Genomic DNA, 18,793 nt, shown 5'->3' on the forward strand with positions numbered 1-18,793 from the left:
GTGAGATAATATCGACGAGTACGTCCGCTGCCAGTACTGAAAGCCTGCGGGCCATGTTTGCCACTCACGGCTTACCCAATGTCCTGGTGAGCGACAATGGGCCATGTTTTACCAGTGCTGAGTTCAAAGAATTCATGACCTGTAACGGGATCAAACATGTCACATCTGCCCCATTTAAACCAGCGTCCAATGGTCAGGCAGAGAGAGCAGTGCAAACCATCAATCAAAGCTTGAAGAGGATAACTGAAGGCTCACTGCAGACTCGCCTATCCCGAGTCCTGCTTAGCTACCGCATGAGACCCCACCCTCTCACTGGGATCCCACCTACTGAACTGCTCATGAAAAGACAAGGCAAAGACAAAGACACTTAAGACAAGGCTCTCGTTAGTTCCCACTGATCTACATCAACAGGTAGAGAGCAGGCGGCTTTAACAAAGTGCATACCATGATAGCGCAAATGTGTCACGCGAGATTGAAGTCAATGATCCTGTATTTGTATTAAATTATGGACAAGGTCCCAAGTGGCTTCCCGGCACTGTCGTGGCCAAAGAGGGGAGTAGGGTGTTTCGGGTCAAACTTTCAAATGGAATCATTCACCGGAAACACTTGGACCAAATCAAACTAGATTTACGGACTATCCTGAGCAACCCACCTTGAACCCCACCTTTTTTGATCCCCCAACATACACACCAGTGGCAACCGGCACCACGGTTGACCACAAAGCAGAACCCATCATCCACAGCAGCCTTGCAGGGCCCAACACACCAGGCAGCCCAGCAAGGCCAGCTGCACAGCAGCCCAGCAAGGGCCCAACAAATGATTCAACAACACCAGCTTTCACACCGAGACGATCAACCAGGGCAAGAATGGCCCCAGATCTACTCACATTGTATATAGTTACACTATTGACTTTGGTGGGGAGAGTTGTTATATATGTGGACTTCTATTTACTCTGTACAGACACCAGAGGGCTCATCCCCTGGAGTCCCAAGGGATCCCATAATCCCTTGGGAACACAGGTACTTAAGAAGGCTTCACAGGTTGGAGAGGCACTCTGGAGACCTGCAATAAAAGACTACGGTCACACTTTACTTTGAGCTCATAGTGTTCAGTCTGACTCTTTCTCCATACACAACAAAAAGCATACCAAAATTGGGTTAATGAGAGTGAGGAACTTAAAGTAATTAAAATCAATATAGGGGAAGTACTTGAAAAACTAAAAACTGAAAGTGACAAATGCTCTGGACCTGATGGCCTACATCCTCGGATTCTAAAAGAGCTGGCTGCAGAGATAGTGGATGCATTGGTCGTGATCTTCCAAAATTGCCTTGTTTCTAGAACGGTCCCAGCGTATTGGAAGGTAGAAAATGTAACATAAGAACATAAGAAATAGGAGCAGGAGTAGGCCACCTGGCCCCTCGATCCTGCTCTGCCATTTAATAAGATCATGGCTGATCTTATCATGGACTCAGCTCCACTTCCCTATCCGCTCCCATAACCCTTTATTCCCTTTCGCTCAAAAATCTGTCTATCTCCGCCTTAAATATAGTCAATGACCCAGCCTCCACAGCTCCCTGGGGCAGAGGATTCCATACATTTACAACGCTCTGAGAGAAGAAATTCCTCCTTATCTCAGTTTAAAATGGGCGGCCCCTTATTCTGAGACTATGTCCCCTAGTTTTAGTTTCCGCTATGAGTGAAAATATCCTCTCTGCATCCACCTAGTCAAGCCCCCTCATTATCTTATATGTTTCAATTAGATCACCTCTCATTCTTCTGAATTCCAATGAGTTTATCCCGACTCTCTGTTTTCTGTTATTTAGCCAATCCTCTCTCCATGCTAATATATTACCCCCAACCCTGTGAACTTTTATTTTGTGCAGTAACCTTTTATGTGGCACTTTATCGAATGACTTCTACAAATCCAAATACACCACATCCACTGGTTCCCCCTTATCCACCCTGCTCATTACATCCTCAAAGAATGCCAGCAAATTTGTCAAACATGATTTCCCTTTCATAAACCCACGCTGACTCTGCTTGATTGAATTATGCTTTTCCAAATGTCCTACTGCTGCTTCCTTAATAATGCACTCCAGCATTTTCCCAATGAGAGATGTTAGGCCAACTGGTCTATTGCTTTTTGTCTGCCTCCCTTTTTAAATAGCCTGACATCAGTCATCTGAAAAATGCTGGAATCCATTATTAAGGAAGTGGTAACGGGGTACTTAGAAAATCATAATATGATTAGGCAGAGTCAACATGGTTTTATGAAAGGGAAATCGTGTTTAACAAATTTATTAGAGTTTTTTTGAGGATATATCTAGTAGGGTAGACAAAGCGGAGTGACTATTTGTCCTAACTCTCCCGACGCATGAGCAGAAGCGAGAGTTAGAACAAATAGTCTCCGACTCGGCACCCCCTCCCCACCCCCAGCGCAATTTACACTAACCCTTTTCTACGCATTCGTCGGAACTGGCCCGAACATCAGGTTGCCTGCTGAGCCGCCGGCCGCTGAGCCCTGAGCTCCCCGCTGGGCTGCACTAATTCCTGAGCTCCCCGCTGGGCTGCACCAAGTCCTGAGCTCCCCGTTGGGCTGCACCAAGTCCTGAGCTCCCCGCTGGGCTGCACTAATTCCTGAGCTCCCCGCTGGGCTGCACCAAGTCCTGAGCTCCCCGCTGGGCTGCACCAAGTCTTGAGCTCCCCGCTGGGCTGCACCAAGTCCTGAGCTCCCCGCTGGGCTGCACCAAGTCCTGAGCTCCCCGCTGGGCTGCACCAAGTCCTGAGCTGCCCGCTGAGCCGCCAGCTGCCGAGCTCCACTCTGCCTGCTAGGCTATTTGGCGGTGGGGGGGCGGGGGAGAGAGAGAGAGAGAGAGAACCTGGTTGGAGGAGGGAGAAGAGAGTTCCTGGTTGCGGGGGTGGGCGGGAGAGAGCGCCTGGTTGGGGGGGGGAGAGAGAGAGAGCCTGGTTTGGAGGGGGTGGGAGAGAGAGCCTGGTTGGCGGGGGAGGGGTGAGGGAGAAAGAGAGCCTGTTTGGCGGGGGGGGGGGGAAACAGAGAGAGCCTGTTTGCGGGGGCGGGGGGGGGGGAAGAGCCTGGTTGGTGGGGGTGTTGAGAGAGCGCCTGGTTGGTGGGGGGGGGGGGGGGTGAAAGAGCCTGTTTGAGATGGGGAGAGAGAGACAGCCTGTTTGCGGGGTGAGAGAGCGATCCTGTTTTGCTGGGGATGTGGGGGACTGGCGGGGGGGGGGGGGGGAAGGAAGAGAGAGAGCCTGCTGGAGGCCGGAGGGGGGGGGGGGGCTGGTGGAGAGAAAGATGGGGTGGGGGGAGAGAGGGAACTTGGGGAAGACAGTTTCCATTCATCCAACCCCCTTTACACCCACAGCCTTCATACCCAATGAACCTATTAACAATCCACACACAATGCCCCATCTATGGCGGGGTGAGCGGGGCAGGGGGGGGGGGTGGCGGCGGTGACAGGGATAAGGTCATACCCTTCCTCTTGGGTAAGGGACTTAAGCTGGGGGAGGGATGCACTTGCTCTGGGGTAAGGAACTTCAGCTGGGAGAGGGATGCCCTTGCACTGGGATAAGGGACTTCGACTAGGAGAGGGATGCACTTGCACTGGGATAAGTAGGGACTTTGGCTGTGGGAGGCAGCACATGTGCTGGGGTAAGGGTCTTCAGCTGGCGGAGGGATACACTTATGCTGAGGTAATGGACTTCAACTGGAACTTGGTGGCTATTGGGGAGATCTATCCTCTGTGGCTTCTGAAGTCAAAATGGATCGAATTACAAATTGGAAAGTCACTCAGAACTTGAGCTGTGCGGTTCCAATTACACATTCCAGAGTAATTTCAGGGTGTGGCTTATCCTCCAAGGGGACCAATCAGCAATAGGTCATGTGAAAATGGAGAGCCAATCAGAGAAATGGTTGCCTTTCAGTTAGTACAAATAGATGCAGCTTAGATAAAGGGGAACCAGTGGATGTAGTCTATTTGGATTTCCAAAAGGCATTCAATAAAGTGCTACATAAAAGGTTGCTAAGCAAGATAAGGGCTCATGGGGCCGGGGATAATATATTTAGCATGGATAGAGGATTGGTTAACGGACAAAAAACAGATAATAGGGATAAACGGGTAATTTTCTGGTTGGCAGGCTGTAACTAGTAGAGTGCCGCAAGGATCAGTGCTTGGGCCTCAGTTATTTATAATCTATATCAATGACTTAGATGAAGGGACTGAATGTAATGTATCCAAGTTTGCTGACAATACAAAGCTAGGTGGGAATGTAAGCTGTGAGGAGGACACAAAGAGCCTGCAAAGCGATATCGACAGGTTAAATGAGTGGGCAATAGGTGGCAGATGGAGTATGATGTGAGGAAATGTGAGGTTATTCACTTTGATAGGAAGAATAGAAAAACAGAATACTTTTTAAATGGTGAAAAACTATTAAAAGTTGGTGTTCAGAGAGATTTAGATGTCCTTGTACAGGAAACATAGAAAGTTAGCATGCAGGTACAGCAAGGAATTAGGAAGCCAAATTGCATGTTGGCTTTATTACAAAGGGGTTGGAGCACTAGGAAGTCTTGCTAGAATTATACAGGGCGTTTGTGAGACCACACCTGGAGTACTGTGCACAGTTTTGGTCTCCTTATCTGAGAAAGGACATACATGTCTGAGAGACGGTGCAACATTGGTTCGCTAGGTTGATCCCTGGGTTGAGAGGGTTGTCCTACGAGGAGAGGTTGAGTAGGTTAGGCCTATACTCTTCAGAATTTAAAGGAATGAGAGGAGATCTCACTGAAACATATAAGATTCTGAGGGGGATTGACAGAGTAGATACTGAGAGGTTGTTTCCCCTGGCTGCAGTGTCTCGAACTGGGGGCATAGTCTCAGGATAAGTGGTAGGCCATTTAAGACTGAGAGGAGAAATTTCTTCACTCAGTGGGTTGTGAATCTTTGAAATTCTCTACCCCAAAGGGCTGTGGATGCTGAGTCGTTGCGTATATTCAAGGCTGAGATAGATAGATTTTTGGACTCTAGGGGAATCAAGGGATATGGGGATCGGGCAGGAAAGTAGAGTTGAGATTGAAGATCAGTCTTGATCTTACTGAATGGCGAGGCATTCTCGAAGGGCTGTATGGTCTACTCCTGCTCTTAATTCTTATGCCCTTATGTTACATACATAAGGGAAAATTCAATTCCAAAAATTCATAACCCACTTATGTAGAATATAAAATGCACTATTGGTAGGGTACAGACAGTTCTTGAAAACACAGAGGTCAATTTTTCTCATATCACCCACACCAGTTTAAATGGGGTGGGTAAGACTACTGCCTTGAAATTGACACCAGGTCCAAATTGGGCCTGCAACAACATTTTTGTCTGCTATCTGCTATGAGAAGCTGCAGCTAAATGAGCTCTATTCTTGCAGTGCATCTCTGCTGCACTGAAGACTAGGAAAATATGCTTACTTGAGGTCACAGGAAGTTGTTGCTTTACAGAACCTCCAATCTGCAGCATCTTGGGATATTTTTCTATGTTATCATCATAGACAGTCCCTCGGAATCGAGGAAGACTTGCTTCCACTCCTAAAGTGAGTTCTTTGGTGGCTGAATAGTCCAATACGAGAGCCACAGATTCTGTCACAGGTGGGACAGATAGTCGTTGAGGGAAGGGGTGGGTGGGACTGGTTTGCCGCATGCTTTTTCCGCTGTCTGCGCTTGATTTCGGCATGCTCTCGGCGGTGAGACTCGAGGTGCTCAGCGCCCTCTCGAATGCACTTCCTCCACTTAGGGCGGTCTTGGGCCAGGGACTCCCAGGTATCAGTGGGTATGTCACACTTTATCAGGGAGGCTTTGAGGGTGTTCTTGTAGCGTTTCCGCTGCCCACCTTTGGCTTGTTTGCCATGAAGGAGTTCCAAGTAGAGCTCTTGCTTTGGGAGTCTCGTGTCTGGCATGCGGACTATGTGGCCTGCCCAGCGGAGCTGATCAAGTGTGGTCAGTGCTTCAATGTTGGGGATGTTAGCCTGAATGAGGACACTGATGTTGGTGCGCCTGTCCTCCCAGGGAATTTGTATGATTTTGCGGAGACATCGTTGGTGATATTTCTCCAGCAACTTGAGGTGTCTACTGTACATGGTCCATGTCGCTGAGCCATACAGAAGGGCAGGTATTACTACAGCCCTGTAGATCATGAGTTTGTTGGTAGATTTGAGGGCCTGGTCTTCAAACACTCTTTTCCTCAGGCGGCCGAAGGCTGCACTGGCGCACTGGAGGCAGTGTTGGATCTCGTCGTTGATGCCTGCTCTTGTTGATAGGAGGCTCCCGAGATATGGGAAGTGGTCCACGGTGTTCAGGGCCATGCCGTGGATCTTGATGACTGGGGTCAGTGCTGTGCGGTGAGGACAGGGTGGTGGAGGACCTTTGTCTTACGGATGTTTAGCATAAGACCCATGCTTTCGTACGCCTCAGTAAATACGTTGACTATGTCCTGGAGTGCAGCCTCTGTATGTGCGCAGGCGCAGGCGTCGTCCGCGTACTGTAGCTCGCGACAGAGGTTGGGGTGGTCTTGGATCTGGCCTGGAGACGGCGCAGGTTGAACAGGTTCCCACTGGTTCTGTAGTTCAGTTCCACTCCAGCGGGGAGCTTGTTGACTGTGAGGTAGAGCATGGCGGCTAGAAAGATTGAGAAGACGGTTGGGACGATGACCCAGCTCTCTTTGACCCCGGTCTGGACGTGGATTGGGTCTGTGATGGATTCGTTGGCAAGGATCACTGCCTGCATGTCGTCGTGGAGTAGGCGGAGGATAGTGACGAACTTTTGGGGGCATCTGAAACGGAGGAGGACGCTCCATAGACCCTCGCGGTTGACAGTGTCAAAGCCTTTGTAAGGTCAAAGAAGGCCATGTATAAGGGCTGCCGCTGTTCCCTGCAATTTTCCTGTAGCTATCGCGCTGCAAAAATCATGTCCGTTGTGCCCCGTAGGGGAAGAAATCCGCACTGTGACTCCGGGAGGAGATCCTCAGCCACAGGAAGAAGACGGTTGAGGAGGACTCTAGCGACGACTTTCACAGTAGCTGATAGCAGGGAGATTTCTCTGTAGTTGCCAGTCGGACTTGTCCCCTTTTTTAAAAAATGATCACGATTACTGCATCTCTGATTTCCCTGGCATGCTCTCCTCCCTCCAGATGAAAGAAATGAGGTCGTGCATTCGCGCCAGTAGTGCCTCTCCGCCATACTTCAATGCCTCAGCAGAGATTCCGTCCGCGCCCGTAGCCTTGTTGTTTTTAAGCTGCTTTTTCTACCTCGTGCAGTATTGGAGTCTCACTGAGGTGGTGGCAGGTAGCATACTGTGGGATGGAGTCGCGAACACTCAAGTCAAAGGCAGAGTCTTGATTGAAGAGATCTTCGAAGTGCTCATTCCAGCGGGCCCTGACTGCCTCGGTGTCCTTGATAAGTGTTTCCCCATTCTTGGCCAGCAGCGGGGTGGGGCCTTGGGTGTTTGGCCCGTAGGTGGCCTTGACTGCGATGAAGAATCCTTGCACATCATGGTTGTCGGCCAGCTGCTGTATCTCCTGTGATTTCTCCATCCACCGCCTGTTCTTTAGGTGTTTTTTGGTTGGATCTCAGTCTTGAGCCATCTGTAATGCCGCTTTGCTGCTCTCACGTTGGGAGCAGCAATATAAATGCAAGTTACTGTTAATGTTCCCACAAACTCCATTCCCCAGCCACCGACTCATTCCCCATCCCTGGCCACTGTCTGAGGCTGAACCAGACCATTCACATCCTTGTCGTTCTATTGTACCCTATTGTACCCTGTGCTGAACTTCCGACCCCATGTCTTCTCCATCACTAAGACCACCTGCTTCCACCTCTGTAACATCATCTGTCTCCACCCCTGCCTGTTCATCTGTTTGCCTCTCTCTCACACACACAGGTGACATCTGCTGCTGAAACGGTCAATCATGGATTTCTTACCTTTAGACTCGACTATTCCCTCCCACCTTGTACCGTCCATAAATTTGAACTCATCCAAAGCTCTGCTGCTTGTATCCTAACTCACACCAAGTCCTGTTCACCCATCACCCGTGTTTGCTGGCTTACATTGGCTCTCAGTCTGGCAATGCCTCAATTTTAAAATACTCAAACTTGTTCTCAATTTCCTCTATGGCCTCGTCCCTCCCTACCTCTGTAACCTCCTCCAGCCTTACAATGCTTCACCATCTCTCCAATTCTGACCTCTTGCACATCCTCAATATCCATTGCTTCAACATCGACAGGTGTGCCTTCAGCTGCATGGGCCCTAAACTCTGGAATTCCCTCCCTAAACAGCTCCACCTATCTCTCCTCCTTTAACATGCTCCTTAAAACCAACCTCTTCACCTATCCAAATATTTCCTTATGTCACTCGGTGTTAAATTTTGTTTGACAATGTTCCAGTGAGGCGCCTTGGGAGGTTTTATTTGTTAAAGGCACTATATACATGAAAGTTTTTGTTGTTGTTAAAATCTCTCTCTTTGACCAAGTTATTGATCACCTGTCCTAATCTCTCCTTATATGGCTTAGTGTGTGTAAAATGTTTTCTGATAACACTCCTGTGAAGCACCTTGGGATGTTTTATTACATTAAAGGCACAATATAAGTGCAAGTTGTTTGTTGTTTAAGGGGCAAGTTACAACCACTAATTTTCAGTTTTCATGTGCAGCCTGCATTTCAGGCAGTCACCCATGGGCATCCTGATGTGGTTTTAGGCAGGCGGCATGGTCGTTCTGCCAACTTGATGCCCATTGCAGGTGTAAGTCAAATTTCTCCGTCACTGTCTCTCTCTCTCTTTGTATCTTGCAGGGGTCAGTAAATAAAATGTTTACATTTGCCAACTACCAATATCACCCAGGTGATAGATACTGCCTGACCTCCTTAGTATTTCCAGCATTTTCTGTTTTTATTTCAGATTCCAGTATCTGCAGTATTTTGCTTTTGTGATAAATAAAGGCTTTGGCCTAGAAATTACATTGCGCCTGTTTGGGGGCGGTAACATCCGGGAGGTGGGACCTTCTGCAGCAGGCACGGAAGTCCCGCTGCACTCAAAAAATTCGGGTTATCGCCCCCGAAAGGAAATGGAACACAAAATAACGCGCTCCACTTCCTTTCTGGAGCGCGAGTGCAGCAGGCGGGTTGAGAGCAGGATGCAGCGCTACGCACTGGGCCACGTAGCGCTGCCACATAGGAGGTGCTCTTCTCTTCATTAACATGGCCGTCACATCCCCTTTAAGTAGCACCCCGCAAGCTGCCTGTAGCCCTGAAGCTGTCGCTGGCTCAACTTCAGGGGGCGCTCCCCAATTTTTGTTCTGGGGCGAAAACGGGGACCTGCGCACGGTGATGACAACAGTGCAGCGGAGCAGTGGGCTATGGGTTACCAACGGCGTTAAACTCCCGCGGAATTTAGCAGGAGCCGTTAGCGGTGTTGCACCCGAGCACCCCTGGGGGGCACTAACGGGAGATGCAAATGACCCGACTGTCTCGGCCTTTGTTTCTTGTCAAAATTCAACCAATTTGTGTTCTTTTTTAAAAATAAACAGTCAAATTAGGATGAGGAAGAGATAATGATCATCTGTTTGCCTTCACTCACACACAAAGCTGTCAATAAATAGAATGTTTATATTTTCTAACCCTCAACAAAACACAGGTGATAAATGGGGGCTTTGTTTGCCATCAAGGTTCAATACACTTATTTAAAAAAAAACTAAAATTGCAGCAATGGCATGCATTTGTATAGCAGCTTTAATGTAGAAAAATGTCCAAAAGCACTTTGCAGAAGCATAATCAAAAATTGAACTTTGCTTCAAAGGAGATATTAGCAGCAGTGACCAAAAACTTGATCAAAAGGGTGGGTTTTAAGAAGGGTCTTGAAGAAGGAGGTAGGTGTAGAGGCAAAGGGGTTGAGGGAGAGAAAAATTAAGATGAGGAAAGACTCGGCGGGGGGGGGACAGAGTGGAATTTTATCCCCCTCACGGCGGGCGGGGAAAGTGGGTTGAATTGCCAAAATCTAAAACCCGATCGCAACCCGCCGCCTACTGCCTGTTGTGGTTCAGGCAACTCGGCATTAAAATGGAGGCGAGATTGATCGGCACTTCTGTGGGCTAGTTAAAGGTCAGGGGGGCGAAATTGATGGCCTTACCGCCCACTGCCGCCGAGATCCGCCAACATTCCTCTTCGGGTTGCACCCAGTGCCAGTTTGCACTTGGGCTGGAGCGGGTGGGAGGGGGGAACCACCGAGAACCGCCCGCTGACGTCAGCGGGCAGCCAAATGGGCGCAAGTGACCTCCCGCCCGCCAAGGTGCCAGATTGGTGTGGGTAGGAGTCGGCATCAGCAGGGGGAAGGATCGCCGCGAGGAGGCTGGTCTAAACCCAAGGTAATTTTAAAAAACTGAAAAAAAAGGTTAGTGAACTTTTTAATACATTTTTTTTCACAGCGACTTATCTTAATGGGCGGCAGTGGGCGGTAAGGCCATCAATTTTTTTTCAATCATTTTTATTTCAACATCTTCGACATTCCGTGGGCCCGACTCCATCCTCGGTGGCAGTTCGGCAGCAAGAGCCTTTGTCAACGGGATTGGGAGTTCCCATCCGCTCCCGCCCAGTTTTACGGCGTATGTCGCTTGTTTGCCGCTGGCCCAAGCTTTAAATTATTTTTCATTAATTTCCCGCCCAAAGTGCCGCCCGGTCTCTTGGTGGCCATCGGCGGCTTTTTGGGTGGCACTTGGCCTTCACCAAGTTCAGCCCCCTGCAGGAGTCCTGAGATTAATAAAGGCTCAGTGTTCACAGCTACTTTCTCAGTTCCCCTTAGGAAACCGTTTGGTGACAGTACTTGTAGTGAGAGACTTATTTGTACAATTTGGAGATCTTCACACAGAACATCAGGATGGGTGGCACCATGGAAGCTTTAGATTGACAATCAGCAGCAGCAAAACCACAGTGTGGAGGGAGCTGCAGGTGTACAACAGAGAGGGGAACAACAGATTATTCGAGTTCACAGGAGGCACTACCCACCTAACCATATACAGACAGAAGCTCAGCTTCCTCGATCTCTCAGAAGAACAGTACTTTGGAGGTTGAGATTGTCATGTCAGATAGTCGCAGACGTCTGCAGCATCCCAGTAGAGAACTAGCTCCCTACTGAAACTGGCGGCCAAGCATTACCAGTGGCTGTGAAAGCCACCAGGGCCCTCAAATGTTTTGTCTCTGGTCCGTTCCAAGACACTACCGGAGACATATCAAGGGTCTCAGTCTCAGAGCACATAAATGCATTAGGCAGGTGACAGATGACTTGTTTGCCAGGGCTGGGAGCTATTTAAGCTTCCCCTTTGATGTCAATAGCCAGAATGAGCGGGCACTCACATTCCCATTTCTGGCTGGCTTCCCATAGGCATAGGGTGCCATCGATTGCACACAAGTGGCAATTGAACGCTTCCAGATCAACTTGGAGTATCTTTCAACCATAAGGGCTTTCATTCCATCAATGTTCAGCTGGTATGCAACTACAAGAAAAGGTTCATGCAGGTCTGTGCTAGATTCCCTGGGAGCTGCCATGATGCTTTAATACTGTGCCAATCCAACATCCATGGCCTGTTCATACCTGAACTTAACCTTAGGGGTGGTTGCTGGGTGACAAAGGTTACCCCCTTCACACCTGGCTGATGACAACTTGGAGGAACCCCATCAATGAACCCCAAGTGCGGTAAATAACAGCCATATGACAATCGATGCATCATCGTGCAAGCCATTGGCATGCTTAAGATGCACTTCAGGTGCCTAGACAGGTCTGGAGATGTCATTCAGTACTCAACAGTGAGGGTCTCTAGGATAATCATTATGTGCTGAGCTCTCCACAGCAAAGTGCAGAGGTGGAGTAGGAACAAGTCAATCAGCGATCTTCATCTGATGAGGATTCCAATGGAGAAGAGGAGGACAAGGAGGAGGAAGATGAAGATGGGGCATCCAACGCTAGACCAGCTTCTCACATTGCTGTGCGGGTTGGCAGGGATTCCCTAATAGCTCAAAGATTCAGTTATTCACTCACAGGGGACCAAAGTAACTATCACATTGCCAGCTGCTCCCGCGCTCCCACTAACACAAAGCAATCCTGTAACCAACCAGGCATCCATTGCACATGCACCAATTGCTCTTGGTCAATTCATGTATTCACATTCATCAACAAGCAACTGAAAAGGCAAACTTGACAACCAGCATGCAAGAATTAGAAAAACAGGAAAGTAGTGCAAATTAATAAATGTTGTGATTTGATTAAAAAAATAAACTTAATTGCATAACTTTTTCACAAACAAGCACGTGCATAACCTTGGTGCATACCTTTGCCTACCACTCCCACGTGGTGCAACGCCTGTGGCTTGAGCAGAGGTAAAGGCAGGCTCTGACCCAGATCCCTGCTCTAACTGTTGAGTTGCACTTGGCCGACGACCTCGGAGAGTTCGAGCCCGTGAGGACCCCGCCTCAAAGACTGTTCCACCTGCACCTGTGCAGGGGCAGATTCGTCCATCGGGAGAGGAGGCAGCATTTCGGGCACTGGTTGGGTGGGGTGGGGTGGACAATGAGTGAGACGTGGGAGCGTTTTGAGTTGTGTTCCCACTTCCATATCCCCTTTCACCATCATTCCTTTCCTGGGCCAGCAGCACATCACTCCTACCTCTCTGTGGGGGAGCAGCTTGGTGCAGATCAAGGACACCTTGTAAGGCCATGGCTAAGTTGCCTGTCATTCTATTTACGGCAGCAGACATGTCGGCATCCAAAATCTGCACAGCCCTAATCATGGCATGGATTGATTAGAGTGCCACGATTGATGTTTCACGGAGGAGGCCAGTCTAGCCATGGAAGATATCCTTGCAATGGCCTGCGACATCAATCAATAAATGTTTGAGCTGGACTCCTCCATACTCTCTGCTATTGTGGACGGTGTGCGTGGCAGGACTGCCAGTACCTCACAAGACAGACTGAGAAAGAAGATGGTGTGCACTACAGGATGTAGGTGAATCTGCAACTGTAATCACCTTTGATTACCTGGTCAGGCCATTAAACTGCTTTCTGCACTGGATCCATGTGCGAGTTCCAATACTCCTGCTACTCATCCGCTGCTGAAGCCCTCATCCATGCCTTTGTTACCTCTAGACTTGACTACTCCAATGCACACCTGACTGGCCTCCCACATTCTACCCTACGTAAACGAGAGGTGATCCAAAACTTAGCTGCATGTGTCCTAACTTGCACCAAGTTCCGCTCACCCATCAATCCTGTGCTCGCTGACATACATTGGCTCCCGGTTAAGCAACACCTCAATTTCAAAATTCTCATCCTTGATTTCAAATCCCTCCATGGCCTCGCCCCTCCCTATCTCTGTAATCTCCTCCAGCCCCACAATCCCCCAAGATGCGCTCCTCTAATTCTGCCCTCTTGAGCATCCCTGATTATAATTGCTCAGACATTGGAGGCCGTACCTTTCTGTTGCCTAGGCCCTAAAAGCTCTGGAATTCCCTGCCTAAACCTCTCCGCTTCTCTACCTCTTTTTCCTCCTTCAAAATGCCCCTTAAAACCTATCTCTTTGACCAAGCCCTACCCTAATTTCTCCTTATGCGGCTCGGTGTCAAATTCTTTATCGCATAATACTCCCGTGAAGCGCCTTCGGACGTTTCACTACGTCAAATGCGCTATATAAATACAAGTTGTTGTTGTTGTTGCTAACCTCCTCAGCCTCCTCTAACCAAGCCTTCTTGGTGATAGCACCAAGTTTCTTCTTCCCGTTGCTGGGAATGATTATCTCCATTTTACTCCTTGCTGCCCCCAGCATTACGTTAAGTGAGGCATCGTTGAAACGGGATGCAGCCTTTGAATATCATGGCTCCATGTTCTAACTTTACCGTCTCTTTCCAAGTGCTTCCAACTCCTCCAAGTTCCATCATTGAATTGTCCCTTTAAATAGTCGAGTTGAGATTGCATCAAGCGGCTGACCATCATGCATGCTGACGTGCATTGGAGATGCAAAGGCCGGAAGTAAAATGATAATTAGGTATCCAATTTGAAATCGGATATTCCCATGAGCCCGCTATCGCTATCTCCCCACAGCCCCCCCCCCCTCCCCCACCACACGCTGATAACCTGCCTCTGTGTTATTGTCAGGCCCTCTGCCTTTCTGTGTTTATGCCTCTCATGCTCTCTTTCTCTCTGCTTAATACATTTTTGGAAGTTATAAAATATTTATTATCTTGAAAGCAATAAAAGCTGTACCAGGTGTATGATCAGTACAGTCTGTCATTTTCTCCCTGTTTTAAATAAGACTTCCAAACCTTGTACTCTAGTTTTTCTTCAAAGATTTATGTAAAAAATCTAAACAGATCTTAGAGTCTGAAAGAGAAACATTCTGGGGAGTCTCATTCCCTAGAAGTAAATTAATGTTGTAGCTTAAAAAAAAAATCAAGTAGATTTTTTTGATAGATTTTACGTGTTTCTCTCTTATGTCTTTCCCTTAATCCTATGTGTATATCCCAATCTTTATTTTGTTTCCTGTATAATGATTTAAATATAATTCATATTTCCCGTTTTTTACTTCCTGTTTTGCAGTCTACATGTCTCAATGAGGATTCTTTAATCTGATTGATTGAAGAGCCTCTCTGATGCTTGACCTGCTCACAGATCCCCTGCAGAGGTTGCCGAATTCAGAGAGATCCGGGATAACTGGAAGTCTTTGCTGACAATCCTACTATATATTTATGAGCAACTGTACGCAAGGTCAACGGCAAAAGCCGTTCACAGCAAAATCCAGGCCAATATTCTCAAACATTGTTAAATTGATGTAAAATATTGTCATTTGAAAGCTCTTTAAGTTTATTCATCGGCTGATTCAAATATTTATTATGCTTCCATTTCACAACAGTTAAAGACTGATACTGAAATTAAAACTTTTACAACAAATAAGTAACAAAGAGAAGATGCAGAAAAACCTACAATTATAATAATATATTTGCAGATTCAAAGAATCAATTATTAAAGATGTAATAGCAGCACATTTGGAAAGCAGTGACAAGATCGGTCCAAGTCAGCATGGATTTATGAAAAGGAAATCATGCTTGACAAATCTTCTAGAATTTTTTGAGGATGTAACTAGTAGAGTGGACAAGGGAGAACCAGTGGATGTGGTATATTTCGACTTTGAAAAGGCTTTTGACAAGGTCCCACACAAGAGATTAGTATGCAAAATTAAAGCACATGGTATTGGGGGTAATGTATTGATGTGGATAGAGAACTGGTTAGCAGATAGGAAGCAAAGAGTAGGAATAAACGGGTCCTTTTCAGAATGTCAGGCAGTGACTAGTGGGGTACCGCAGGGTTTAGTGCTAAGACCCCAGCTATTTACAATATACATTAATGATTTAGACGAAGGAATTGAATGTAATATCTCCAAATTTGCAGATGGAACTCAGCTGGGTGGCAGTGTGAGCTGTGAGGAGGATGCTAAGAAGCTGCAGGGTGACTTGGACAGGTTAGGTAAGTGGGCAAATACATGGAAGATGCAGCATAATGTAGATAAATGTGAGGTTATCCACTTTGGTGGCAAAAACAGGCAGGAAGAATATTATCTGAATGGTGACAGATTAGGAAAAGGAGAGGTGCAACAAGACCTGGGTGTCATGGTACAGCAGTCATTGAAAGTTGGCATGCAGGTACAGCAGGCGGTGAAGAAGGCAAATGGTATGTTGGCCTTCATAGCTAGGGGATTTGAGTATAGGAGCAGGGAGGTCTTACTGCAGTTGTACAGGGCCATGGTGAGGCCACACCTTGAATATTGTGTATAGTTTTGGTCTCCTAATCTGAGGAAGGGCATTCTTGCGATTGAGGGAGTGCAGCAAAGGTTCACCAGACTGATTCCCGGGATGGCAGGACTGATATTTGAAGAACGACTGGATCGACTAGGCTTATATTCATTGGAATTTAGAAGAATGAGAGGGATCTCATAGAAACATCTAAAATTCTGACTGGATTGGACAGGTTAGATGCAGGAAGAATGTTCCCGATGTTGGGGAAGTCCAGAACCAGGGAGCACAGTCTAAGGACAAGGGGTAAGCCATTTAGGACCGAGATGAGGAGAAACTTCTTCACTCAGAATTGTGAACCTGTGGAATTCTCTACTACAGAAAGTTGTTGAGGCCAGTTTGTCAGATATATTCAAAAGGGAGTTAGATGTGGCCCTTATGGCTAAAGGGATCAAGGGGTATGGAGAGAAAGCAGGAATGGGGTACTGAAGTTGCATGATCAGCTATGATCATATTGAATGGTGGTGCAGGCTCGAAGGGCCGAATGGCCTACTCCTGCTCCTATTTTCTATGTTTCGATGTTTCTCTGAATCCTTTTCAATAGCAATCTGAGAATGCAATTTAGAAGTCATCTATTAATTTGGGAACTTTAACAGTGTTAAACTATTTCACGGCAGCATACATTCTAATGGTTTCTTAATTTTTAGCTGTGTGTGTCAGCACATTTTGAAAATGGGTGAAAGACAACAGAAATTAATACAATTGATCCTCAGCAACAGTATAAAACACAATTATATGAGTGCATGCAGAAACTTTTGTTGTCTGTAAAATGTCTGTTGGTGATGTCATCCTACCATCTAGATGGTGAGTTTCCTATTCAGCTCACTGAATTTCTCAGCACTTTCATTACATCCCTGAAGTGGTTGTTCTATACTATGGACTGTTTTTCAGTCCTACATTCATGAAGCTTTGCGCTTTCCCATAATTTCCCCAATCTATACAAAATGCATGAGTATCTTTAAATCGATGAAACTGCAACAGCAAATGAGCTCAGTTTTGAAACCAGGAACAGGATCTAACTTTCGCAACTGGGCCGAAAACTGGCAGTCGTGGATGGGCCGCTCATCCAATTTTCCTTCCCATTGAAGGCAGCCAATCAGCTACTGCCAGTTGATCGCTCCACGGTGATAGTTAAAGTCTACCGGATGACTTTTTAACATCAGTGTTGCATGCAAAAGCTAAATTTCAAAGCTGTAGAGAGCTACAACTACTGCACGATCTATATAGTAATGTATTTTATTTTAGAAGAAAATGCTCACCCTTCTCCCTGTACTGTTGATGGATATTGTGCAGCTCCTGGTTTAGCTGCTGAATCTCTGTTCTCAGTGCTGTATTTTCTTTTTCAATCTGTCTCTTATGATTCTGTAATCCCTGCATTCTCGCTCTCAGGTCCTTGGCTATGATGTCCAAAGCTTCCACCTCTGCCACTTTCTCTTTGATATTTTCTTGAGACTGCAGCAGATCAGCCTCTGAGTTCCGCAGGAGATCATCTCTTTTCCATAATGCCTATAAAGACAACAGCAATTACAAACACTTTTTCCACCTGTTTTAAAAAATATATAAAACAATGGCATTTCAATCTATGGAAGGCTGAGGCCTTTCAAAGGCAAATAATGTCAACCAAGTACACATAGGAGCAGAAGTAGACCATTCAATCTCAATCCTGTTCTGTCATTCAATTAGATCATGGCTGACCTATGCATGAACTCTATTTATCCAATCTTGTTACATATTCCCTGACACCATTACCCAATAAAAAGTTCAGTCTTGAAAATTTCTATTGACCCAGCGTCCACAGCCTTTTGCGGAGTGAGTTCCAGATTTCCACTACCCTTTGCTTCCTTATTTCACTCCGAAATAGCCTCACTCTAATTTTAAGATTATACCCTCTTGTTCTGGATTCCCACCAGAGGAAATCAAACCCTTTATCATTTTAAACACCTTGATCAAATCATCCTTCAACCTTCTAAAGTCAAGGAATACAAACCAAGTTTATGCAAACCGTCCTCATAATTTAACACTTTAATCCTGGTGTAACTCTGATGAATCTGCACTGCACCTTTCAAGGCCAATATATCTTTCCTCAGGTTCGGTATCCAAAACTGAATGCAGTGCTCCAGATGGGATCTGACCAAGACTCTGTACAACTGAAGTATCACTTACTCACTTTTGTATTCTAACCCTCATGAGATAAGGACCAACATTTCATTAGCCTTTTTGATTACTTTTTGTACTAGTTTTTAATGATTTGTGTACATGGACACTCAAATCCATTTGCTCCTTCGCTGCTCCTAGTCTCTCACTGTTAAGAAAATATGCCGATTTATCTTACTCACATCCAAACTGGTTCACCTCACACTTCCCCACATTGATCTCCGTCTGCCACAGTTTTGCTCACTCACTTAGTCTATGGCTCTTTGCAAATTCCTTCTCCCATCTACATACATACTGTGCCATCTAACTTAAACTTGCAAAATTGGATATCAATTACGACATCAGCAGTGGCTCAGTTGCCGCACTTTCACTTCTGAGTCAGAAGGTTGTGGATTCAAGTCCCACTCCAGTGACTTGATCACAAAAGTCCAGGCTGACACTGCAATGTAGTTCTGGGAGAGTATTGTATTGTCAGAGGTACCGTCTTTCAGAGGAGACGTTAAACCTAGGCCAGGTGCTCTCTCAGGTGTACGTAAAAGATCCCAAGACACTATATTGAAGAAGAGCCGTGGAGTTATTCCCAGTGTCCTGGCCAATATTTATCCCTCAATCAACATCACTAAAACAGATTATTGGGTCATTATCACGTTGCTGTTTGTGGAAGTTTGCTTTGTGCAACTTCGCTGCCATGTTTCCTACCTTACAACACTTCAAAAGTACTTCATTAGCTGTGAAGTGCTTTGGGACCTGAGGTCGTAAAAGGC

The 18,793-nt window shown here is 46.7% G+C and overlaps 1 protein-coding gene across 1 annotated transcript in view; it reads right to left on the reverse strand.

Annotated features, from left to right (window-relative positions):
* Positions 1-18,793, reverse strand: part of LOC139266053 (polyamine-modulated factor 1-binding protein 1-like) — an 887,264-nt gene that overhangs the window by 237,939 nt on the left and 630,532 nt on the right. The window contains exon 22 of the mRNA XM_070883919.1: positions 17,135-17,381. Within this exon, the coding sequence (XP_070740020.1) occupies positions 17,135-17,381 (247 nt within the window). The remainder of the gene's footprint in view (positions 1-17,134; positions 17,382-18,793) is intronic.

Source organism: Pristiophorus japonicus, chromosome 1 (assembly GCF_044704955.1).
Source record: "Pristiophorus japonicus isolate sPriJap1 chromosome 1, sPriJap1.hap1, whole genome shotgun sequence".
Lineage (NCBI taxonomy): Eukaryota > Metazoa > Chordata > Chondrichthyes > Pristiophoridae > Pristiophorus > Pristiophorus japonicus.